The 20,600-nt window shown below is 41.3% G+C and overlaps 1 protein-coding gene across 1 annotated transcript in view; it reads left to right on the plus strand.

Moving 5' to 3' along the window:
* Positions 1-20,600, plus strand: part of kdrl (kinase insert domain receptor like) — a 222,878-nt gene that overhangs the window by 145,307 nt on the left and 56,971 nt on the right. The window contains exons 13-17 of the mRNA XM_072270842.1: positions 492-800; positions 5,459-5,605; positions 16,968-17,099; positions 17,797-17,903; positions 19,915-20,050. Of these exons, the coding sequence (XP_072126943.1) occupies positions 492-800; positions 5,459-5,605; positions 16,968-17,099; positions 17,797-17,903; positions 19,915-20,050 (831 nt within the window). The remainder of the gene's footprint in view (positions 1-491; positions 801-5,458; positions 5,606-16,967; positions 17,100-17,796; positions 17,904-19,914; positions 20,051-20,600) is intronic.

The following is a 20,600-nucleotide window of genomic DNA, read 5'->3' on the forward strand; positions in this document are numbered from 1 at the left end:
TAGACAACTGAATTAAAATTCATATGTGAAGAATTATTTTGGGTTATCTGCTACTTTAAATCAAATCTCATGAATCTTCAAGTCAGTAAGTCTGAATGGAGTTCTGACAAAATATATTTTATAATTTAGGGAAGTGAATGTGAAAAGGATGCTCACTTTAATAACTATTCACCATAATTGTGCAGCAAAAAGCCACCAGAGATGTTCCAGCAACATATTTTGCATAAAAATATTTATAAAAAGCACCTGACATTTGGGATATAGTAGGATTATCAACTTGAGACCTACTCATACTTAAAAAGGCACAGGTATATTTGCCAAGTCCAATTTATGCCACTTCATTGAAATTATGTTTTATTTGTGTTATTTATTTTTTTGTTCATGTTGTATTGAAAATTTTATCAATTATTAAAAAGTTTTGAGGTCATTTTAAAGAAAAATCTATTAAATCCTATATGTCACCTCGGTTTATTGTCTTTGTTTCGGATTAGATCAGTCAGATATCTTGCATCTTGAAGCAAATGTCAATACATCATGGATACAAGGAGACAATTTAACCCTCACCTGTGAAGTCAGAAAGTACTACGAAAAGGACGTTTCATGGTATTACCAGTCATTTCAGGATTCCTCAGAGGTTCGACTGAATCGCTTTACCCAAAGGTTTGAAGGAAACTATTCCGTTTCACTGGTTCTCAATATCAGAAATGTGACAACAAGCAACACTGGAATTTACAAGTGCAAAGCGATAGATAGAACTTGTGGGAACAAGTGCGAGAGGCGTACCAATGTTTACATAGAACGTAAGTTACTCACAATAGAATTTGTAGAATTGCATATGCGTCGAATTTATTTTAAATTTCAACTCTTTCAACAATCCACCAATTACCACTTTTGGAGGCTTTGTCATACCAACACTGAAGGTGTCCAATTTGAACATTTGTGGGTCTTACCTTAGTTGACATCAGCTTAGTAACAAGTGGAAATTGCATTGTTTCTGTGAGCATCTGTGGTCAAGGGTAAAAAATAAAGGCCACTGTTTCCTACACACAATTCAGAAGGTCCTGTTGGAAGTCTAAGTATGATGGTCAGATGTGGATGAACTGAGCTTTGAATAGTTTATAATTGATCGGGTCTGAACCTTACCTTCCAAGTTCAGGTGGTTGGGACTGTGTCAAAAAGTAAAATCCAAAATATCTGACAAAAGAGCCTAATCCACTTGAAACTTACATACTTTTGGCCTTAATGAAGGTGAGATGAGAAAAGCACGGTGACTGAAGTAAGGGGAGTCAAGGTGGTCATTTCAAATATTATAATAAAATCACCTGCCTTAACTTTTGCAATCTAATTTTAAGCCTAGGCATAGTAGGCCTTAAGAATCCCATCAGCTAACAGAAGGTGATGAGGGTTGAGCTGTGAGTTAAGTGCTTTACCATACTACTTACAGTCCAAGAGAGCGTATCAGTAAATACCTGTGCAATATGGCAATATGTCTGACACCTTCCTTGTTTCCCCCAAATAGCAGAAATCTATTGTCCTCAGGGTGTGCATGCTCGCTCTCTCTCTCTCTTTCTCTCTCTCCCCCTCTCTCTGTCACACACACACACACTCTCTCTCTCACACACACACTCTCTCGCTCTCTCTCACACACTGAATCTCACACTCTCTCTCTCTCACACACACACACACACACACACTATACGTCCCCAACAGCACACAGTTACGCACACTTGCAGTCTCAAATACTGTCTATGAAATCCAGATTTAGATCATTTGCTCTGAATGCTCACCCTTCCATCTTGACTTTATGATACAAATCCCCTTATGAAAAGGCACACGTCTTCCTCGCCCATTTGATCACTAACTCTCTGCCGATCATCTGCTTTTACAGGTTTCAACACAGTGAACCATCCAAAAGACATCAAATCTGTCTGTGGGTTCATCGAAAACACCATTTATAGATCAGGCTGATTCTGTGGTGGGATGAACACATTTCAGAATCAGAATCAGGTTTATTGTCAATGATATAGGCCATGAAAATTGTTGTTTTGTGGTCATGTGCTCTTCTTGTTACTACCACCAGGGAGGAGGTACTAGAGCTGAAGACCCAAACCCGATAACTTAAGAACAGCTTCTTCTCCACCGTCATCAGATCTCCAAGTGGTCATGAACCCATGAACACTACTTGTTATCTTCTCTTTTGCACTACTTATTTATTTCATAATTTATTGTAATTTTTATGTCTTTACATGGTACTTTTGCCTTCTTGAGGCACTGCTTCTTGAAGGTGTCCTTGATGGTGGAGAGGGTTGTGCCCATGATGGTCCGAGCAGAGTCGACAACCCTCGGCCACCTCTTGTGACCTTGTGCTTTGGAGCCTCCATGCCAGGCAGCGAAGCAACCAATCTGATTACTCTTCACCATATATCCATAGAAACTGGAAAGAATCTTTGGTGACGTACCAAATCTCAGATTCCTGACAAGGTACATGCCTTCATCATGATTGCATCAATGTGTTGGGCCCAGGATAGATCCTCCCAGGAACTTGAAGCTGCTCACCCTTTCCACTGCTGAACTGCTCAGTAAGGACTGGTGTACGGCATTTCAGCTGTGCTTAGTCATACAGTCATGAGCATAGAGAGGTTAGAGCAGTGGGCTAAGCACACGTCTTTGAGCTGCCCCAGTGTTGATTGTCAGTGAGAATGAGTTGTTATTATCAATCCACATTGTGGTCTTATGATAAGGAAGTCAAGGATCCAGTATCAGAGTGATGTACAGAGGCCCAGGATTTGAAGCTTTTTGAGTAGTAGTGAAGGGATGTTTGTGTTGAACGCCAAGCAGTAATTGATAAACAGTAGCCTGATATATGCTTTGCTGTGGCTTAGATTCTCCAAAGGTCTAAAAATGGTCTGAAATTAACGTTGTTAATGGGCAGCTGGCTCACTAATGTTCTCTACAACAGAGGAGAACCTTCAGCCTATTAATTCTGCACCACTACTTTCCAGGGGCACTCTCTGTACAAATACCGCTCTATGCTTTCTCCATATTGCTGCTACAGGTTTCTACAGCTTCATTTTTACAGTGTATCTGCTCATCACTGCATGAGGCAAAAGCTTTCTAGCTCCTAAATACTTGGTGCTTTTCCTCACCTTGCTTCTGGACCTTTTATAACTTGGGAACTTGCCGCTTAACTGGGCCTCAGACAACTCAAGTCACACGCTGATGATCTCATCCCAACATATATCAGTAGGTTATGTGTAGTCCTGGGACTAAGACACGTCAGCCTATACTCACACAGGCTCGCTCTGAAAACACTGAAATATCAGTCGTTTAAATTAAGTATTGGAAACAATAAGTTAATTCTGCAAGTTTCCAAGACATATTAATATTCAACACAACCCCCACCCCACCACCACACACACGCACAGTCAGCTGTCTTTAGAAATGGTTTCTCTGGATTAAGTTCTTTATTCAGTAGCAGATTTGAAACTGACCAATTCTACAATGATTACATCAATTTAACCCCAATGCCCAGTGCAGGTGATAACCTGATTTAGGAAGTAAACATGACTTCCTTACACACCCTGGCCTTTGTGTGCTTCCAAGGCCACACCAGTATGGTTGGCTCTTGCTCACTGACATCATTCCACTATGTCAGGCTCCAGGAGGCTAGACGGGAAATAATTGTCAGAAACACCCAACTCCCAAGAATAAATAAAGTGAAATATAGTCAGTTTCTCTGAATATGCTTTCATAAGATGACCACACTTGTTTAGAAGCATATTTTTTCAAGGGTTCAACCTGCTCTGGCTAGATTTGTATGCTGAAATTCCATCCACATTAATTTTAAACCAAAAGGTTAGCTTACACAGATACCAACATTTGAAGAGAGGAAGCGTTCAGTACTGAGTAATTTCTGTTAGTCGTATCACAAAATAGTTGAGCTCCCATACTGTGGGAATCTTTTTTTGAAGGCTTGTGAAGTAGACCTTTGAACAGAAGTCAATTTTTTAAATCTCTGAATGATAATGTAAGGCTGATGGATCTTCAGAAAAGATGATTCACTGGTTTATAAAATGATGATGTCATCTGGTTCTGACATTCTTAAGCCAACAATGTTTTCTCTTGGTCCTTTCAGCTAATTATTACCGCACTTCTCATAACTGAACCATCGAATCAGCAAACATTTATGATATTTATTAAGTAGCACACTGAAAATCTACGTATTTTAAGAGGAGGAATTTCCATTTCATCCTAGGATAGAGTGTTATTTATAAATTAAGTTATTTCTAACTGCTAACCTCAGTGTGTGGTTAGAACTCCAACAAGGTATTGTATCATCCAATAACTAATATTAAATTTTCCATTTGTCTTGTTTCTTTTTCCAGAGCACACCAATTCTCCTAATATTTCAGATCTGAGTACAGTGAGGGATTGTTACATAGATAACTGTGGCCAGAAAATTAGCATGCAATTGTAACAAATCATTTTAAAGTGACTTCCCAATAGCCAGACTGTAAATACAAAGCGATAGCCACGCAAGAATTGACACTCTCCTTTATCTCCAAGCAAGGGAGGTGGAATATCAAATTCTCTTGCTGAGGAAAGGGACTTGCTTCAGGGCTTTGATGTCCAGTATTTTGAGGAAGCGTGCTCACTAAAGCTGGATGTGGTACTGTAACAGTGAAAGCATACTCAGCAAGACTATGGCAAAATGTGCAGCCAGACATTAAACCTGCCCCTTGATCAAGATGCCTGGAGGATCATTGCCACTCATCACTCCTCACTCTTACTACCCACTCCTCACTCTTTCTACCTGCTCCATACATCCATCTACCTGGGAGAAGGTTAAAAAAAAAACAACGGTGAGGTGGGGAGGGGGAACAAGTAAAAGAACCACTGAGGAGTTAGAGTTCTCTACCATTGCCTCAGGCAATCAAAAACCAATAAAAGCAATCACATGGTAGTCAATGTCATTGGATGAGAAAAAGAAGAAGAGAAATAGAATATAGAACAGACCCTTTGGCCCACAGTCTCTGTCCCAACCATGACATCAACTTAAACTAATCTCTCAGTCTGCATGTGTTTTGCTGTCATCCCACCTCTCCCGGAAGTTCCGGGAGTCTCCCGCATATTAATAGTGGCTCCCTGATGCCCGCAATTTATATACAATATCACAGAAATCAATTTTTTGAGAGCGAGCACACGAGCGAAAGAGAGCGCGAGTGAGAGAGAAAGCGCGAGCGAAAGAGAAAGCAAGCGAGAGCACGGGCGAGAGAGAGAGAGAGATACTCTATTGCAGACATCCCATCTCTCCCAGAAGTTCTGCGAGTCTCCCGCAAATTGATGGTGCTACCTCCCTGAAATGAGTTTTTGCAGGGTGAGATGTCTGGTTTTGTATCCTTCCATTCTATAGATAAGGTACAAAGAATGTCTTTACCCTTTCTCTGTTGCATTCCAGCTAAGACTGCCCCAATTGTGCAGAAAAACTTGACAAACATGGAGGTCAACAGCAGCAGTACTGTGATCCTAAACTGCGACGTCACAGGGCGACCCTTTCCCGTCATCACCTGGTACAAAAATGAGAGGCAGGTTCTTCCAGCTTCAGGTACGTTAGGTGAAATTTATTTACTTTCTATGTTTGTGTTCTAAGTAGTAAAAGAATAATTTGTTACTTGTTCTGACAAGCAATATTCGCTCATAATCCTTTGAAAAATAGTTGAATATCATCTGGTAGTCTTTTATTCTTCATCTGGTATTTTTAATTTGGAAGAAAGTTAAGACCCAAAGTATCAAAATGAGATTTCAAAGCTCTATTGATTTGTACACTTCATTACATTGCTAAAAAAAAATGTTAGCAGTTCACAATCTTTTATCATCTCCAGCTTTTAAACATCTGTTAGTGGTATTTAAAGCATGTAGGACAGCTGTCACGGGAGTAACTGCCCTTTCACATGTGGAATATGTAGACAGCCTTTCTCAGAAACTCTTTTAAGGCATCACAGTTCAAAAAGTTGCCTTACTGGTGATGGTTTATATTCCAAAGTCATATTCTCCATGAACTTTGACCAGCATTCTCAAAGTGTTACATAATGATAGTCATTGCACTTAACAGAACGTAAAAAGTATTGAAAAGTTTTAATAGGGAAAACATGCAAATATAACTATAAGACTATAAGACATAGGAGCAGAATTAGGCCATTCAGCCCATCAAGTCTGCTCTGCCATTCCATCATGACTGATCCTGGGTCCCACTGAACCCCATACACCTACCTTCTCGCCATATCCTTTGTATGCCTGACCAATCAGGAAACTATAAACTTCCACTTCAAATATACACGCAGACTTGGTCTCCACCACAGTCTGTGGCAGAGCATTCCAAAGATTTACTAATCTCTGGCTAAAAAAATTCCTCCTCACCTCTGTTATAAAAGTTTGCCCTTCAGTTTTGAGGCTGTGCCCTCTAGTTCTGGATAACCCCACCATAGGAAACATCCTCTCCATGTCCACCTTACCTAGTCGTTTCAACATTCAGTAGGTTTCAATGAGATCCCACGCCCCACCCCCGCCGCATTCTTCTAAATTCCAGTGAGTACAGGTCCAAAGTTGCCAAACACTCCTCAAATGTTAACTCCTTCATTTCCAGATCATCCTCATGAACCTTCTCTGGACGTTCTCCTTTCTGACAATACATCCTTTCTGAGATATGGGGCCCAAAACTGTTGACAGTACTCCAAGTGCAGCCTGACTAGTGTGTTATAAAGCCTCAGCATTCTCCCTTTGTTTTTATATTCTATTCCCCTTGAAATAAATGCCAACATTGTACTTGCCTTCTTTAAAACAGACTCAACCTGCAAATTAACCTTCTGGAAGGCTTGCTCGAGGTCTCTTGTCCACTTGCATCTTTGATGTTTGAATTTTCTCCCCAATTAGATAATAGTTTGCACTGTTACCTTTTACCAAAATGCATTATCATACACTTCCCAACCCTGAATTTTATCAACACTTTTTGCCCATTCTTCTAATTTGTCTAAGTCCTCCTGCAATTGCTATTATAGATAGCAACTATTAGTAAAAATAATTTTTACTTAATTTTTATTTCTCTTTGAACCTGAAGTATCATAAAAAGTCTGTGAAATTGTTCTATCTTATTGTGAATCCATTTAATTTATTTCTTATCGATATAAATTAAGCTTCACAGTAGATATTTTTATGTAACTTTGTCTCAGCTTCAGCCTTTGGTTCATATAAGCAGTGAGATTCAGATAGAGAATTGAAGAGTTTTAATGTAAATACCCACATTGCAATTATGTTTGCAGATCAATGCTCAAAAAACTTCTGACACTCTGGATCTTTTCAGTGATTTCAAATATCCTGACCCTGAGCATCTTATTTTCACTATACATGTCCAGTCCCTGTACAACTCCACCTCCCACCAGGAAGAACTCAAAGTTCTCTGTCTCCTTCTGGACACCAGACCCAACCAGTTCCCCTGCACCACCACTCGACCCCGTCTGGTGGAACACGTCCTCGCCCTTAATCATTTCTCCTTTAGCTCCTCCCACTTCCTTCAAACAAAATGTGTAGCCATGGAACAGCTACATGGAACAGCTCTATGTTCCACGCCTACACTGCTGTCACCCCCACTTTTCCCACCCTACATTGACGCTGTATTGGTGCTGATTCCTGCACCCATGCTGAGATCATCGACTTCATCAACTTTGTCTCCAGCTCCCACCCTGCCTGTAAATTTACCTGGTCCATTTCTCACACCTCCCTCCCCTTTTTCAATCTCTCTGTCTCTGTCTCTGGAGACAGCTTATCTGCAGATGTCTATTATAAAACCATTGACTCTCACAGCTACCTCTTCCCACCCGTAAAAATGCCATCCCTTCTCTTAATTCTTCAGTCTGTACCGCATCTGCTCTCAGGATGAGGCTTTTCATTCCAGTATGAAGATGTCCTCCTTCAAAGAAAGGGGCTTCCTTTCTTCCACCATCAAAGCTGCCCTCAACTGCATCTCTTCCATTTTGTGCATGTCAGCCCTCACCACATTCTCCTACCACCACCCCCCCGCCCCCCAGGATAGGGTTCCTCTTGTCCTCACCTACCACCCCACCAGCCCCAATGTCCAGCACATAGTTCTCCGTAACTTTCACTTTCTCCAACGGGATCCGACCACCAAGCACATCTTTCCCTTCCCAACACTTTCTGCTTTCTGCAGAGATCGCTCCCCATGAAGCCTCCTTGTCCGTTCATCCCTCCCCATTAATCTCCCTCCTGGCACTTACCTTTGCAAGAAGAATAAGTGCTACTCCTGCCGCTACACCTCTTCCCTCACTACTGTTCAGGAACCCAAACAGTCGCTTCCAGGTGAGGCAAAACTTCACCTGTGAGTCTGTTTGGTGCTCTCAGTGTGGCCTCCTATAAATCGGTGAGACCTGACATAGATTGGAAAACCTCTTTGCTGAGTACCTATGCTCCATCCACCAGAAAACGAAGGATTTCACTGTGGCCACCTATTTTAATTCCATTTCCCACTCCAATTCCGACATGTCAATCCATGGCCTCCTCTACTGTTGTGATGAGGCCACACACAGGTTGGAGGAGCAACACCTTGTACTCTGTCTGGGTAGCCTCCAACCTGATGGCATGAACATCAATTTCTCAAACTTCCAGTAATGGCCCCCACCAACCCCACTTCACCATTCCCCATCCCCTTTTCCCTCACTTTCCTTATCGCCTTGCCTGCCCATTGCCTCTCTCTGGTGCTCCTCCCCTTTTCTTTCTTCTATGGCCTTCTGTCATTCTCATTAGACTCCCCTTTCTCTAACCCTTTATCTCTTTCACCAGTCAACTTCCCAGCACCCCTGTGCTCCCCTCCCCATCGAGTTTCACCCATCACCTTGTGTTGCTTGCTCCCCTCCCCCACCTTCTACCTCTGACTCCTCATCTTTTTTCTCCAGTTCTAATGAAGGGTCTCGGTCTGAAACATCGACTGTACTCTTTTCCATAGATGCTGTCTGGCCTGCTGAATTCATCCAGCACCTTATGTGTGTTGCTTGGATTTCCAACATCTGCAGGTTTGCTCAAAAAAAAAGACACCATTTGCTTTCCAAATAAATTGTATGAAGGACATAAAGAGCACATTGTGCAGATTTTTTAGTCTTTTTATTTAATATGTGGCTTAGAAATAATTCTTTTTATAAATATAGTGATTACAAATGATGCAAATGCCTTGAAAGAAATTCAATTAGAGCAGCATAATGCCTGAGAAAAAGCAGTGTTGCCGATTCAGTGCTGTCCTGCCAAAGGGCTTTGGCCCGAAACATCGACCGTACTCTTTTCCATAGATGCTGCCTGGCCTGCTAGGTTCCTCCAGCATTTTGTGCGTGTTGCTTGGATTTCCAGCATCTGCAGATTTTCTATTGTTTGCTGCTGATACATGGCAATCCAGCTGCGATAATGACCTTTGGTGCTGTCTGTGTGGAGTTCAAACTCAAGTTTAATATTCATTCAACTATACACATGTATACGGCAAAACAAAACATCACTTCTCTGGGGCCAAGGTGCAAAACACTGTACATACGGTCACACACAGTACACAGCACACATCACACATAGTTAAGAGAGCACACACAGTTGCAAAATAATATCAGCACAAGTCCTTGAGTGACCTGGCCTGAAGGTTGACGGTACATGGGATGTTATACTGGAGGCACATTTCTGCAAGAGCAAGTTGACACAATTACTGGATATTTTTCCAGTAATTGCACGAGTTTCTCCCACATGATTTCTTCCAACTAGCTGAATAGTTAATAAGCTTCTCTAGGTGCCTAGTGTAGGGTGACATAGGAAGTCAAATTGGAGTTAACAATCATTTAAGAGAGAATACATTACAGGGAAATAAATAGGACAAAGAATTAGCTCTGAGAACTGGCATGGATTTGATGGCATGTAAATAAAAGTTTTGTCACTGTGTACTGAGTCATCTGAGTTCTGAATCATCAAGGTTTCAAATTCAGTTCCCGGTCTGCAGTAGGTTAATTGATTCCATTCAGAATGAAATAACTTGTTTCAGCAGCCTAGGGTTAAAGAAACAAAAGATCTCTCTGCATTCCTGTGCTTTCGGACTCCACGGTGCAGAGAGTCAGGATGTTTGGAGCCAGAGGGAGCACTAGAATGGGCTGAGCACTCAAGGAATTTATTTTACTAACACTCGAGTACAAGGCTGTACATTAAAAAAAATAACTTGAATCCATGGGCAGTTAAACTGGGATAAGTTACTGAGGAGTCAAGGAATAAAACTGGGTGATGTGAAGGGACGAGGAAGTAAAGTGCTCAATGCCAGGCCTTGATCAAAATCTGCTACATTTCCAACTTCATCCAGAACAACTGTAAAAAGATTTTTATTTGAGGGCAATAAAATATTCTCTGTGTCTAGTACCATCAACAGTGAAGAGACATTTGGATCACAGACAACACTGAGGGGTGGAATGTTGAAATGACCAATGAAAATCAAAATACCAGTAGATGCTGGAGGTCTGAGAAAAGAACAGAAGTTACTGTGGCCACACCTGCAGAGTTGGTTGCCATATGCTAAATTGGTGATATTGGACTATCCCTTCACTAGCACCTTGCTCATTTGCCAGTTCCTCGCTCTGGCAAGGACAACGATTATGGGGATTATGGGATTATGGGGAAAAGACAGGTAGGTGGAGATGAGTCCATGGCCAGACCAGCCATGATCTTATTGAATGGTGGAGCAGGATTGACGGGCCCGATAACCTACACCTGCTCCTGGACTATAAGAGACCATAAGACAAAGGAGCAGAAGTCAGCCATTCGACCCATCGAGTCTGCTCCGCCATTTTATCATGAGCTGATCCATTCTCCCATTTAGTCCCACTTCCCTGTCTTCTCACCATAACCTTTGATGCCCTGGCTACTCAGGTACCTATCAATCTCTGCCTTAAATACACCCAATGACTTGGCCTCCACTGCCGCCCGTGGCAACAAATTCCATAGATTCACCACCCTCTGGCTAAAAAAATTTCTTCGCATCTCTGTTCTGAATGAGCGCCCTTCAATCCTTAAGTCATGCCCTTTCATAGAAACATAGAAACATAGAAAATAGGTGCAGGAGTAGGCCATTCCGCCCTTCGAGCCTGCACCGCCATTTATTATGATCATGGCTGATCATCCAACTCAGAACCCCACCCCAGCCTTCCCTCCATACCCCCTGATCCCCGTAGCCACAAGGGCCATATCTAACTCCCTCTTAAATATAGCCAATGAACTGGCCTCAACTGTTTCCTGCGGCAGAGAATTCCACAGATTCACCACTCTCTGTACTAGACTCCCCCATCATGGACTGTTAAAGGACAGGATCTAGTGGCTGAATGACACACAGAAAGGAATGGAATTCCTTAATCAGTTTGGATGGATAACAGGAAAGTTGCCTTTAATTTTAATATTTTACTTCATAATCCCTTTTATGGTACAGAATCCTGCTCATAGGCCATGAAGAACAGATACTGCAAACACATTGCACATGAATTTCTATTTATATTTGCTAATATGTGCACCTTGTGATTTAAGATTTTTCTTGCGGCATACAGTGCAAGGATCATATTAGGTATAAAATATATATATATGAGCAAGTTATTGTCCCTTATAAAACAGGCAGCATGGAAAAAGATCCTTCCCACCAGATCTATGTGACCATCAAACAACTACCCTCACTAATCTCTTAATATTCTCCCCATCAACTCCCCCCACCCTCCATAGTGCCACTCATCTCCATACTGGTTGCAAATCAAAATTTATCAACGGGCCCACGCATTTTTGGGATGTAGGAGGAAATCAAAGGACCCAGTGGAAATCTATGCCACAAGGAGAACATGAAAACTCAATACAGACAGCACTGCAAACAAGATTAAACCCATGTCATTGGGAGCTGTCAGAGAGTGATTCTACAAGCCACACTGCTGTACACTACCATGTGGTGCGGCTATGATATGTTTAGTGTTGTTAAATTATTTCTACATAAAATTAAATTCCTCTGACTGGGGATTTCAGGGCTGCAAATGGACTATTTATAATGTATATAAGGTGTTTATGTAGGTAGATATACACTAAGCAGTCACTTTAGCAGGTACATCTGTATGTTTGTTAATGCAAATTTTTAATCAGCCAATCATGTGGCAACAACTCAATGCATAAAAGCATGCAGACATGGTGAAGAGGTTCAGTTGTTGTTCAGACCAAACATCGGAAAGGGGAAGAAATGTGATCTAAGTGACTTTGACCATGGAATGATTGTTGGTGCCAGTTGTTGTATGAGTATCTCAGAAACTGCTTGCTGATCTCCTGAGATGTTCATGCATAACAGTCTCTAGAATTTAAGAAGAACGGTACAAAAAAAATCCAATCGGCAGCAGTTCAGTGGATGAAAACACCTTGTTAATGAAAGAGGTCAGAGGAGCATGGCCACATGTGTTTTACACTGATAATTCTCATCAGTTTGTGCAATTGTTTTGCAAATTTAGGTTTAAACTCTTCTTGTGGAATTGGAATAGTGAGACCATAGACAATAGGAGGAGAATTAGGCCATTCAGCCCTTCAAGTATTCTCTCTAATTCTATCATGGCTAATTTATTATTCCTTTCAACTCCTTTCTCCTGCCTTCTCTCCATAGTCTTTGACACCCTGCTCTTCCAAAATTTTTCAATATAACAGCACACCAGAGTGGCGGGAGACCTTCACATATGTGAGATTTTCGGAAGGAGTGAGGCTTTTGAAGCAGTGTGAGAATCCAGCAGGGTTGGGTAGTGAATGCCATGGATACTGTGTAGACAGACAATTGTTTGTCCAAAATATTAGCAAATACTAAAGTGAAGAGAGAAATCCTCCCTTCTCAGATTACTGGGATGAAGCAAATGTTGTAGAGGTACAGTTCGGTAGGCACACTTGCTTCCTTTCACATCACCGCTGCTCATTTCTGAACCTAGAAAGTGAGGGTTTATGTGATGTGAAGAGCTTCTCCTTTCCAGTGTTGATTGCTCTCTAGAAATTGCCTTTCCCTCTCTTTGAGATGACTTGTTCCAAATGAGAAATTAAGTTATAACTTGGGACTTTTTCTAACTTACCTTATTACCCACTTCTCCCTTTTGCCAATTACATGTTGAGAAAATGCAGGCACCGGTTGAGAACAGGATCGGAGCTGGTTACACTGGATCCATCCAGCACCACCTAATTTATTATTCACTGTCAAGGTCCAAGTACAAACACTGGCACTTGAATAAAGCAACAGAATGTCTTCCTGCACAAGCAGCTACCATTATCTCAAAAGAAAAGAAGCAGATATCCGTAAAGCTTGAAAGCTACAGACTTAAAAAATAAACAGATCTTCATCATTCTTGTATTGCAAGAGCTGGGTTGCTGAAGCGTTACAAGTTATAGGCTCAATATCTTGATTGTTAGTGCTAGTATCCAAATGCAGTGCTCTCATTGGATATTCTTATTTCTAACTATTGCTTTATTTCAAATTATGCCCTCAAGAGATAAAAGTAAGAAAGCGAGGTGATGGACAGGGTTAATGAAAAGGAGAGCTCTGCAATACTAAGCCAGTTTATTTGAGTAGAGGAGTTGGGATGTTTGATGGAAGTTGTTTAAAACGTTGGTGAGGCCTAACCTGGAGTATGTTCAGGAAAATGTAAATGAGATTGAAAGAGTGCAGAGAAAATTTACAAGGATGCTGCCAGGACTTGACGACCTGAGTTATAGAGAAAGGTTGAAAAGGTTAGGTCTTCACCTTGTCTGCTAGAGCAACCACATGCCTTCTTTTTGCCCTCCTGATTTCCTTCTTAAGTGTTCTCTTCCATTTCTCATACTCCTCAAGTCTTTCATTTATTCTTGCCTGCATATACTTGCTATGCACCTCCTTTTTTTTCTTACCAGGGCTTCAACATGTCTCAAAAACCAAGGTTCCATAAACCTGTTATCCTTGCCTTTTTTTCCGACAGGAACATACAAACAAAATTTCTCTTTTGAAGGCCTCCCACTTACTAAGTACAACTTTGCCAGAAAATAATCTATCCCAAACCACACTTGCTAGACCCTTTCTGATGCCATCAAAGTTGGCCCTTCTTCAATTTAGAATCTCAACTCAAGGATCAGACCTACCCTTTTCCATAATTACCCTGAAACTAATGACATTATGATCACTAGATGCAAAGTATTCTCCTACACAAACTTCTGTCACCTGCCCTGTCTCATTCCTTAATAGGAAATCCAATATCCCATGTTCTCTCATTGGGACTTCTATGTATTGATTAAGGAAAATTTTCTGAACACATTTGTGGAACTCTTTTCCATCCAGCCCTTTTACAGTTTGGAAGTCCCAGTCAATGTGTGGAAAGTTAAAAATCACCTACTATTATAACCTTAAGTTTCTTGCCAGTCTCCAATCCCTCTACAAATTTGTTGCTCTAAATCGCAAGGATTCTTTGAGTGGTCCATAATATGGCCCCATTAACATGGTCATACCTTTCTTATTCCTCAATTCTACCCATAATGCCTCACTAGACAAGCTCTCCAGTCTGTCCTGCCTGAGTACTGCCATGACATTTTCCTTGACTGGTAATGCTTCTCCTCTCCCTTAATTCCTCCAGCTCTATCACATCTAAAACACCTGAACCCCTGGACAATGAACTGCCAGTCCTGCCCTTCTTGCAACCAAGTCTCACTAATGGCTACGATGTCATAATTCCATGTGTTGATCCATGTCCTATGGTCATCCACCTTTCCTACAATATTCTCTGCTTTGAAGAATCCGTTACCGCACAAAAGTCTTAGCACATATTGTATGTATACTGTAGCTAGGGTACCTAAGACTTTTGCACAGTACCATAGTAATTTTATGTATTGCACTGTACTGCTGCTGCAAAAAATAGTACAAATTTCATGACAAATGTGAGTGATGGATAGACATGATTTTGATGTGGGTCTCTATTGTGGACTGAGTATGGGAAGGGCTCAGGGAGAGGGGAATTATGATTGGGAAAAAGGGAAGGGAGTAGGTAGCACCAGACAGACATTCATTAATGATCAAGAAACCATTGTTTGGAGTCAAAAGACTCATTATCATTTATCTCAATGCCGGTTGTGTTTGCACCCGTGCTCTCCTTCTCAGCCACCTGTCCCACGCTTCTCCCACGGTGGAGCACTCTCACCATTCCCAATATCCTTTGTTCCTTCCGGATTTACAAACTCACCCTCCACTCCACATTGCCAAATGTGGTACCATGCAAAAGTCTTAGGCATCCTAGCTATATACAGTATGCATGCCTAAGACATTTGCACAATGCTGTATGGAGCTCAGAACATTAGTCCCACTTTTCATTGCTGACGTTGTATGTAGACTTAACAACAACTTTCTCTGTAACCACTCCACTATCCGTTCTGAGTGCTCAGGTTACCACCCTTCTGCAACTCCATTTCAAACCAGCCCCCATGCAGCACTAGAAAATCTTCCTGCTAGGATATTAGTGCCCTCCGGTTCAGGTGCAAACTGTCTCTTCTGTGCAGATCCCACCATCCCTGGAAGATAGCCCAATGATCCAAAAATCTGAAGCCCTCCCTCCTGCACCAACTCCTGAGCCATGTGTTAAACCTTATGATCTTCCTTCTTCTGGCCTCACCAGCACATGACATGGGTAGCAAACCTGGGAGTCCTGTCATTTACCTCAGCACCTAACTCCCTGAACCCGCCCTACTCGTGTCATTGGTGTTGGTGTGGACCACGATCTCTGGCTCACCCTCCCACTCTATAATGCTGTGGACTCAATCCTAAATGTCCCTGACCTTGACAACTGGGAGGCAACAAACCATCTAGGAATCTCATTCTCGCCCACAGAACCTTCTTTCTGTTCCACTAATCAACAAACCCCCTATCACTACAGATCTCATCTTCTCCCCCCTCCCCTTCTGAACCAAGAGAACCAAGAGTGCCAGAGACATAACCTCTGTGGTTTTTTCTTCTGTTAGGTCATTTCCTCCCCCACACCCCACCAAAAGTATCCAAAGCAGTATACCTTTTCTTGAGGGGAACAGCTACAAGAATATTCCGTACTGGCTGCCTATCACCTTCACCCCTCCTGATCGTCACCTAGTTACCTGTGTCCTGCACCTCGGGTGTAATCTCCTCCCTGTATGTCCAGTCAATCAAACTCTGAGCCTCCCAAATGATCCATAGTTCATCCAGTTCCAACTCCAACTCCTTAACACTATCTGTTAGAAGCTGCAGCTGGATACACTTCTTGCAGGAATAGTCATCAGAGAGACTCGAGGTCTCCCTGTCTTCCCACATCCTGCTAGGGGAGCATTCCAATATCCTGTTTGGTAAATCCACTGCTCTAAATTTACAATAAGAAAGAAGGAAAGAATAAATAATGAAAAAAATCCACCCATGGCCTGCACCTCTCTTCACCAAAGCCTTGATGAGACAAAGCCTCAACTTCCCATTCCAAAATTGGCCCACTCACACAATGACCACTCTACTTAAACCCAACATTTTTTATATTGGTTCCTGCCAAGTGTCTAATTCTGTGCAATCTAATGTCTTCCTGGGAACAGTGGCACGAAAAATGTGCCGAATGCCCCTGCTCAGTTCTTTTAAACTCGCTTTCCTCAACACTGACTCTTCAGGACTGTGGTAGAACTTGGGAAATTTTCTTATTTGCCCAATTATCCAAATAATTGAGTAATTATTTTATTTCCTTAAGTGGAAATACTGTAACTCTGTAATTCACTCTCAACTTTTATTTATACTATACTTTGCCAAGGTAACAAAACTTTAGCCAAGAATAAAGTGTTCATTTTTGACTATGTAATTACCACTTTAGCAAAACTTCAGTTGCGAAATAAAGAAGATTAACACAGAAATGTTGCCTCTTTTCTAAACCCAGGCATAACTTTGGAATCAGGAAACAAAACCTTGATCATTGAGAGAGTTGAACATGATGACGAAGGAGAATACAAATGCAAGGCGACAAATGAGAAGGGAACAGTGGAAATCTCAGCATACATATCTGTTCTAGGTGAGATTTCCAAGAATCACCACCAAACTGTAATGTACTTGGTAAAGGACGTAAAGAACTGTCTGTTGATTCAAGCTTACTACGTTGTTAAGTACAAGTCATTTAAGTGACTCCTCTGGGTTGGTAGCAGTTGTCAGTAGAGAATCACTGAGCCATACTGGAGAGTTCCTTGAAGTAAACAGCCATGGATGTGTGGAGTCAAGTCTGCTTAGTTTCTGACCAAACTATGTGATATTTAATAGGACCAATTCTGTAATTACAGGAAGTAGGGTGGGTGCAGATCTGACTTCAGTGCTATGTGTGCTAATATGGGCTATTTGTTTATCTGCTGAATATTGTACCTAAAATTCTATATCAATTTTATGTATTTTATAAATATTCTGGTTTTTTGTGGTTTTACCTCCCTTTTTTGTTTTTGCAGCTCATCTGGTTGCATCTGTGGTGACAGAAATAGAGGCAATGTTTTAGGTCATTGGATATCAAGGAAAGATCATGGACCTGAAACCTTGGCTCGGTTTCTCTAACTGCAGCTGCTCTCTGGCTAGATGAGTCTTTCCAACTTTGCTGTTTCCTTAGATCTCCTCGGCGCTCATCACAACAGAGGATAACACACAACCTCTGACACCACAGGAATATTAAAACCTTTTCCATGAAAAATGACAACTTTTTCTGAAACTTCTTTTTATTTCCATTTTAGGGTCTGAAGAAAAGTCCAACTTGGAGCTGATAATCTTGGTGTGCACTGGCGTAGCAGCCACACTCTTCTGGCTTTCACTCACACTTTTTATTCGGAAACTCAAGAAGGTGAGCTTGTGAGCAACTTTTCTGCATGTTAAATTTATGTTAAAAGATCGAAATGTCACACGTGGGAAAATTGAAAAATTCATGTGACTGAGGAATCATTGTTACTGATCAAGTATCAACCTCCCCTCAGAAATTCTACTTCACTGTGTCTGAAATGTCACCATTACATTCATCGCAGGTTTGTTTATAATGTGCAAGCTCTGATCAGCGTTCTACCCTCAGGAAAAGTGGAACTGAAACTACTTCTGCCAATAAAATCGAAACAAACATTCCATAAATGTAATACTTACATGAGAGGTCTGCGTATAAAATCAGCCCTAGTCACGAGCAGTAATGCAGTCATAACTGTGAAGCAGCAAATCATTGTGGTTGGAAATAATAAAGTTCCGTGGTTTATGTGAAGGAGTCATTGATGGGTTTGAGTCAGTTAATCTCAGATTCAACTGCCAATCCAGAAATGAATGTGATAGCCTGATACACCAGTGCAGAACTAGGAGATCAATACAACTCTTTGTTAGGCAGCTGCCTTCAGGTGGGCCATGAAAAGAGCCCCCTGCATTATCTGAAATTGAGCCTCATCTAGTAATCTGTTTCATTGCTGCCTGTGAGAACTTGAGCAAAATTGACTGCTATAATTTCTAAAATAAAAATAGAAAATACTGCAAATACTCAGCAAGTCAAGCAGCATCCAGGAAGAACAACATTAATGTTTCTGGTTAATGTTCTTTCATATCTTATAGTACTTGGTTTTGCATAACTGCTGCTTGAGTTGCAACATTTTTTGTTTTCATTTCAAATTTATAGCATCTGTGATATTCTGCTTTTGTTCTGTGCTTCCTAATGCCAACATTTTAAAAAGTACAAATTGTCTCTAAAGTACTGTGGAATATCCAGAGTTGCACCAGCTGGCACATGGTTGCAAGTTTGATCTTTCTGTGGGTTGCTGGAATACTTCAGGTATCATATGTTTACTGTCCATCACTGATTACAAAAGCAAAGCACAGAAAATGTAGGAGGAACCCAACAAGTCAGGCAGCATATCTGAAGAGGGACAAACAATCAATGTTTCACACCAAGACATTGTCCTGTTGAAGGGTCTTGGCCCAAAACGTCAACAGTTTATTCCCCTGCATAGATCTGCCTGACCTGCTGAGTTCCTCCAGAATTTTGTGCGTATTGCTCTGGATTTCCAGCATCTGCAGAACCTCTTGAGTTAATGACATCAATATTTTGCTTTGGTGATGAAGTTTGCCTTTTAAGCCTATCTGATTAATCAGTCACCCCAGGGGTGTACCATGCTCATGAATTTTTAAAAAAAAAGCACAATATTCCTGGCAGACCTGACAACCTCTAACAAGAATGAGGAGGCAAGAAATTGGCATTAATAAATGTGCACAGCATTGCATTTTAGCAGCACTTGTGAAATGAAAGTAATATGAAAAAATTCTCATACCTCTCATGAAAAGATCCTTGCTCTCATATCCATGTCTTCTGAGGACATCCCTCCATTGACGAGTCCCTGACATGTGGCATTACTTTGGCAGGCATCATGAAATATATTCCTGCTCCTTGCATGTCAGTGTAAGGTGTCAACTTATCAACGTGGTATCAAAAACATGTTTTCCACTCTTTACAGCACAAAGTCAAAGGGGCATTTCTTAGACTGTTCCTAACCCTACATGTTTTAATTCCACTATAACTTTGTCTGAAAGGCAGCTGAAACATTGAAGAGAAATAGTTGTGACAATCTTGTACTCACTGGTTTATGTGTGTCAAAAACTGGGGCTTTTTTAAAATACCTTAGCCAGTCAGACACGTCATGGGAGGGTTTAGTCACCCCTCTATTAGCCTGGTGTAAATTAGCTATCTTAGTACAGGGTAGAGGTAACACTTCCCTGCTCTGTTTTACCTGCTTAATAAGCTAGTTGATTCTTTTAGCCATTAAATCACAAGAGCTATTCAGGCAACACTTTGGTGATATGAACTGACAACAGCCCATTATTTCTTGCAGCCACGCAGCACGGATGTTAAAACTGGGTATCTGTCAATTATAATGGATCCAGATGAGGTACCACTAGATGAGCAGTGTGAGCACTTCCAGTATGATAGCACAAAGTGGGAGTTTCCCAGAGACAGGCTCAAGCTTGGTAAGTGTAACACATTTAAAGAGAGCGCACTCTAGAAGGGACGGTAAAAATATAAATTAAATTAAAGTGTATTCTTCGTTGTTTCTTATGATGTCTTTAGTTTTATACTCTCTCCTTCAAAACATTCATCGGTTGGATCTAAAACTTTCTCCATTAACACAGCCCTTCCCAAGTTCTGAAATGTTACCATATTGTTTGCTTCCTTCTACCTATAATCTATCACCCATCCATTACTTGCTGGAACTCATCTGCCCTTTTAGTTTAAGGCTAACAAGGCCTGGGCTGATTTGTCTATCCCTGAGTGGTAGTGAACTGACTTTCTGAAATGTGCAGCAGCAAAGTAGAATTATGATATAAATTACTAGATCATTTCAGAGGGCATATAACAGTCGACCATAATGTTGTGGGTCTGGAATCACATTGACCGGAACGAACCTGGTAAAGCTCCTACCTGGGACAATTGGAGAATGAAACGAGTTTTTCCAACAATCACCAGTCCTGATGAAGGGTCTCAGCCCGAAACGTTGACTTTTCATTTCCCTCCATAGAT

The sequence above is a fragment of the Mobula birostris genome, chromosome 10 (genome assembly GCF_030028105.1).
Source record: "Mobula birostris isolate sMobBir1 chromosome 10, sMobBir1.hap1, whole genome shotgun sequence".
Classification (NCBI taxonomy): domain Eukaryota; kingdom Metazoa; phylum Chordata; class Chondrichthyes; order Myliobatiformes; family Myliobatidae; genus Mobula; species Mobula birostris.